The sequence below is a fragment of the Austrofundulus limnaeus genome, unplaced genomic scaffold (assembly GCF_001266775.1).
Source record: "Austrofundulus limnaeus strain Quisiro unplaced genomic scaffold, Austrofundulus_limnaeus-1.0 Scaffold782, whole genome shotgun sequence".
NCBI lineage: Eukaryota > Metazoa > Chordata > Actinopteri > Cyprinodontiformes > Rivulidae > Austrofundulus > Austrofundulus limnaeus.
The window spans coordinates 34378-39269 of NW_013953184.1; the positions used below are offsets into that span (position 1 = coordinate 34378).

General features: G+C 41.5%; 1 protein-coding gene across 3 annotated transcripts in view; it reads right to left on the reverse strand.

Moving 5' to 3' along the window:
• larp1 (La ribonucleoprotein 1, translational regulator) overlaps window positions 1–4892 on the reverse strand; it is a gene marked incomplete in the record, with an annotated part of 69611 nt that overhangs the window by 7293 nt on the left and 57426 nt on the right. For all 3 annotated transcript variants that reach the window (XM_014028574.1, XM_014028575.1, XM_014028573.1), the window contains 4 exon segments: window positions 489–595; window positions 684–889; window positions 1353–1476; window positions 3989–4315. In XM_014028574.1, the coding sequence (XP_013884028.1) occupies window positions 489–595; window positions 684–889; window positions 1353–1476; window positions 3989–4315 (764 nt within the window).

The following is a 4892-nucleotide window of genomic DNA, read 5'->3' on the forward strand; positions in this document are numbered from 1 at the left end:
TATTAAATAAAATAATGAGAAGTTATATTTGACTGCAGTTGAATCAGATTCACTCAAAATCAAGTTAAAAAACTTTCAACACACTTTACAACATATTTAGATATCTGCTTTGACTTGCTTTAAAAATATAATGTCAACATTTTGCAACAATTCCATTTTGTACAGTTTGTTTACTTTCTGATTCAACCTCCTGTCATTTCTGTTTGGTGAATGTAGAAATAGTTTCCATGAGCTTTTAGCCAAGATTCTTGGGTTTATTTTGATACCAAACATGTCCAGGTTCAACTTAAAGATMTTAAGTKAAAAGARGTTAAAAGAAATAGAAAATGGAAAAAGCTTTTTTGCCCCTGGTACCGGGGCATTGGGCTCAACAGGTTAACAATTTAAGCTTGAATCTAAGACGAAACCCTTTTTAAAAACAGTTTTCTAGAGTCTGTTTGACACGAAGCACGGCTCAGTTCAGTGTTCACAGAKGTAACAAGTCTGACCTGACAGAGGCGGTGCGGGAACGGTGTTCTCTGGAGTCCATCACCCAGCCCACGTGACACTCCAGGGGTGGGTTTGAGCTGTGTCGAGTCTTCCTCTTCCTGGGGGTCTGAAATAAAYAAAACAAAACCGGACAAGTCGGTTGGTGAAACCATTTCTAACCAGCAGGTCTGTCCTCCTCTCTGCGGCTGCCTGACCTTGGCGTCGACGGGCCGGCTCTCCTTCACCACGGGGTAGAAGCGCGGCGTCATGGCGGGGTCCTTGCGGTGAGGGGTGCGAGGCGTGCGGGGCGTCCGGGCACTGCGGTAGTTGGGCGACTCAGGCACGGTGGTGGGGAGCGAGCGGGCTATGGAGGAGGGCTCGGGGGCGCCAAAGAGTTTATTCGCCAACGCGTCTGTAGGAACTGGGAAGAGAAAGAAGCTTTAAATAAAAGATTTAACGTCAATTTAACAGCCTCAACTGATAAACTGATCAACTCCGTTTTTCACTTGTTGGAGCTTCTGTCTAGTGAAGCAGGTGAGTGAAAGATCATCAGTTTTACCAAATATTTAAATCCTCTTTTAGAAAATGGCTAAATCAAAGTATTCAGTTTTTATGTTTTAACTCAAATAAAATACAAAAAAAATTTTAGAAGAGTGTCACGCCAAACCTGCGGTGCCAAATACATTTATTTATATATTTTGTAACAGAAAATATAAAATTAACTTCTTTCTACAGAAAAATAACAGAAGTGACATCATCCCGCAGAGACATCAACTCTCAAACTGGCGTCTTGTAATTAAACCAGCTTATGTGATCAAAATATGAACATTTTAAGGAGAAGGAAGTTTTTTTGTAAAGTCCATGTTTTTTTGTGTCCTCCTTACTCTGCTGAGGCCGCGGGGGACCTGGGGGGACTTCCTGATTGGGGTCAACGGGGGGCTCTGGTGTCAGACAGTCGAACTGTTCGCGGCTGATCAGGTGGACCTTCTTGAAGTTCTCCACCTCTTGCTGTAAAAACGAGACAAACAGTGAAGCTGTGAGGGAAGACAGGAACATCTAGAGCATCGATTAGTTTCAGAAAACCATTTAGTAAAAAATAGATTGTTGTTCTAATTTTACCCAGAAACACATTTTTGCKCAGATTTTCAGTGGCAAATTTCTGAATTTCAAAAAGATATGTCAAACTGAAAAGTTTAGAAACTCATCGTTAATGAAGAAACGGTACTGGATGGATCAACAGACCTCATCTGCAGCAGTTTGGAGATGGAGATGCAGCAGCAAAACCCAGCTGCCAACAACTTTCTCTGCACCTTCATACCTGAAACCTGAACTGTTCTGAGGAAYCAAAGCAGCAGCAGCTTCACGTCCACGCTCACCCTGAACAACAGGGCTGAGAACCTACAAACACTGCAGTTTTTCTTCCACCCTCCACCAGCAGCTCCTCCTGTCATTTACAGTTATTAAAAACAACTCACACTCCGTCTTAAATCCCAGCCAGTCTCTTCAGGTGTTTCAGGATTCATCTTTRGTCTGGCCYCCTGCAGCCCGTCCTCTCCACCCTTCAGGACCAGCCCTTGCAATGTGAGGTCTATTTATAAACAAGCAAGCTTTGTTCCACGCTGGATATGTGCCGGTGGATACGTGAAGGTACCACAACAAACACASAATGGGGCAACAATGACCGCTAAACCAAACAAAACCAGCATTCTGCTCCATGTTTCACTTCCACATCCAGAAACGGCTCCAACTGTTGGTGAAGAAATCTCCTCGGGCTTCAAGCAGAAACATCACACAGCGTGTTGCATCTGGCTTGTATGAGATTCTGACAGAATTATTACTTTTAAAACAAATACAACCTTTTTTGATATTATTTTTTAAAAGAAAAATGCAATTTCTATTACTACTTCATCCTAAAATGATCACAATAACCGTGTTTCCATCAAGGCTTTTTGATGCGCATTTAGAAGTGTCGCATTAAAATTGCGAAAAAAAGTCAGATGGAAACAGCAAAATTCGAAAAAAATTCCTCAATTCGCTAAGAAGTGTTTACGCTCGCTTGAGGTGGTTTTTGGATGATTCACAAAGTAGTTAATGAGCAAAACGGGAGATGGAAACATGTTGTCAGAATAAATTCTGACGTAGCGCATATTTACCTCACGTGACGTTCAGCTGTTTCCGCTTTCCTGCCTCGTCCCGGATGTTATTATGAACGCGCAAAAACATTGCGTTTATTTCCCTTTATTTCGCTACGTCTCCTGGCAGCGTTAAACATAGTTTGTACTAGTTGAATAGATAGAATAATTACAACTTGCCCAACAGCAAGGCATTCACGAAAAAATTGCTCCATTGTCCCGAGATGATTAGCCTCTGCTAGTTAGCAAGTTTCACTTCCTGTTTACTACCGCAAAGCTTGTCGCTGACGTCTGACGTAATCAAGCCTGCGTAGCCTCATCTGATGTAATCATGCGTTGCATAGCCTCGTCTGACGTAATCACGCGTTGCGTAGCCTCGTCTGACGTAATCACGCATTGCATAGCCTCGTCTGACATAATCACGCATTGCGTAGCCTCGTCTGACGTAATCACACGTTGCGTAGACTCGTTCATTCGCATCAAACAGTCGAGAGGAAAACTAGATGGAAACAGTCTAGATTCAAAAATTTATGTAATTTTTTGCGAATTTTGAAAAGTTCGATAAAAATTCACTCTACAACTGGATGGAAACACGATTATAGTTTAATACTGATTGCGTTATAGGTTAGGGCTGTGCCTGTACTTTGATAGTTGATTAATTTGTTGATTATTTTATCGATTGATTGATTAGTCACTTATTTTTGTCACAACGTCCATCTGTGCTTCCTGTGGGTGCACTTCCTGTTCCTGTTTTCACTGCCACTGTTAGACTGAGTCTGCATTTTACAGTCTGAAAATTTGTCTCCATTTTCCATCGACACGATGGTCTTTCTGTTCTGCCGTTATTATCGCCCTTTGATGTGTCGACTGTGTCTTCTTCTGTGGTTTACAGACCAGCACCTCTTGTTCTTTAGTAAACAAAGACAATAGAAGCTGTTCTATCCCCAGCAGGGCTTGTCTTCATTACAGACATGAATTAACATTTATGTGGTTACCGTAATTATTCGTATATACTATCTCATGTACGAACCCCTGTATTTTGAGCTTAAAAAGCATAAAAAATGTAATTCTCAAACTACCTCTAGTTTCATACAGACTTCAGGATTTTTCAGCCTTTGCAGTCTTTATATATATCAGTAAAATGATCATTTGACTGTTGTTGTACCAGTTTTAAATTTTACTTTAACATCTGTACTAAAAGGTTCACAACAACAAATGTATAACAGTAACTACAACAAAAACTACGTGAAATTTAGCAGTAATCATTTGTTAACTGGTGTGATATAACAAACAGATGTGGCTCTAACAAGTGTGGATGAAACTGTATGTATTTGTGGATGTATTTTCTTGTTTTTAGAAACAGTCCAGTTTCAGAGGGACAGCCTCACCTTAATGGTGGCATACTCTGGCTCGTAGTTGTCGTCCCACAGGTCCTTCTCGTAGTAGAAGAGCCCGTCGTTGATCACTTTGGCCAGCTCGTTGGTCAGCTTGGCGCGGGACGTGTGCTGCCCCGTGCGGTCGCCCCCCGGGTGTTTCCTCAGGTAGGGGGGCGTCTGCGTCACGATSAGGATCTTGTTGACGTCCTGGTCGTCCAGCTCGCCGTCCGTCTCCTCGTCCGACCAGTCGGTGAAGGTGTTGCGGCGTCCGTCCATCTGCTCCATCTCTTCGTCAAACATGAAGTCCAGCTCCTCCGGCTCGTCTTGCTCTGTGCCGTCCTGATTGAAAAAYAAAAACCCAGAGATGAATTTATGTGTTGAAGACGACTCTTAGCTCCGCTAAATCTTACTTTATTATCTGTAAATCTGATTGCATTTTCCATGGTTGGTTGTGGCAGCCATCTTGAATTGGGATGCCCCCCAAAAGTTAATCGACTGAAGGTAGAGATGCAAACAATTAATCGTTAACTTGAGATTAATGTATTAATCAATAACTTACAGCTAATACCTTATATTGTACCTTTTACTTGTGTTGTTGACTGATGTTGTTGAGCTAGAGTTTCTTCTCCTTGTGTGTTGTTTGACCATTTTTTATTTACAAGTGTTTACCAATAAAATCAAGACAAATTTCCCACAGGGGACAATAAAAAATTCCAATTCCAATCCCTAGCTGTAGATGTTCATCCAGTGATTAGTCTCTGCAACTTTTGTTAAAAATTTGTAAGGTAGTTAATAGGTGTGTAAGAAAATATCGATACACTGAAATATCGCGATATTTCATTTCCCGATACTGTATCGATATTCTAAAGTCCCGTATCGATTTTTATTAAGGTTTAAAATGTCAACTTTCCTGCCA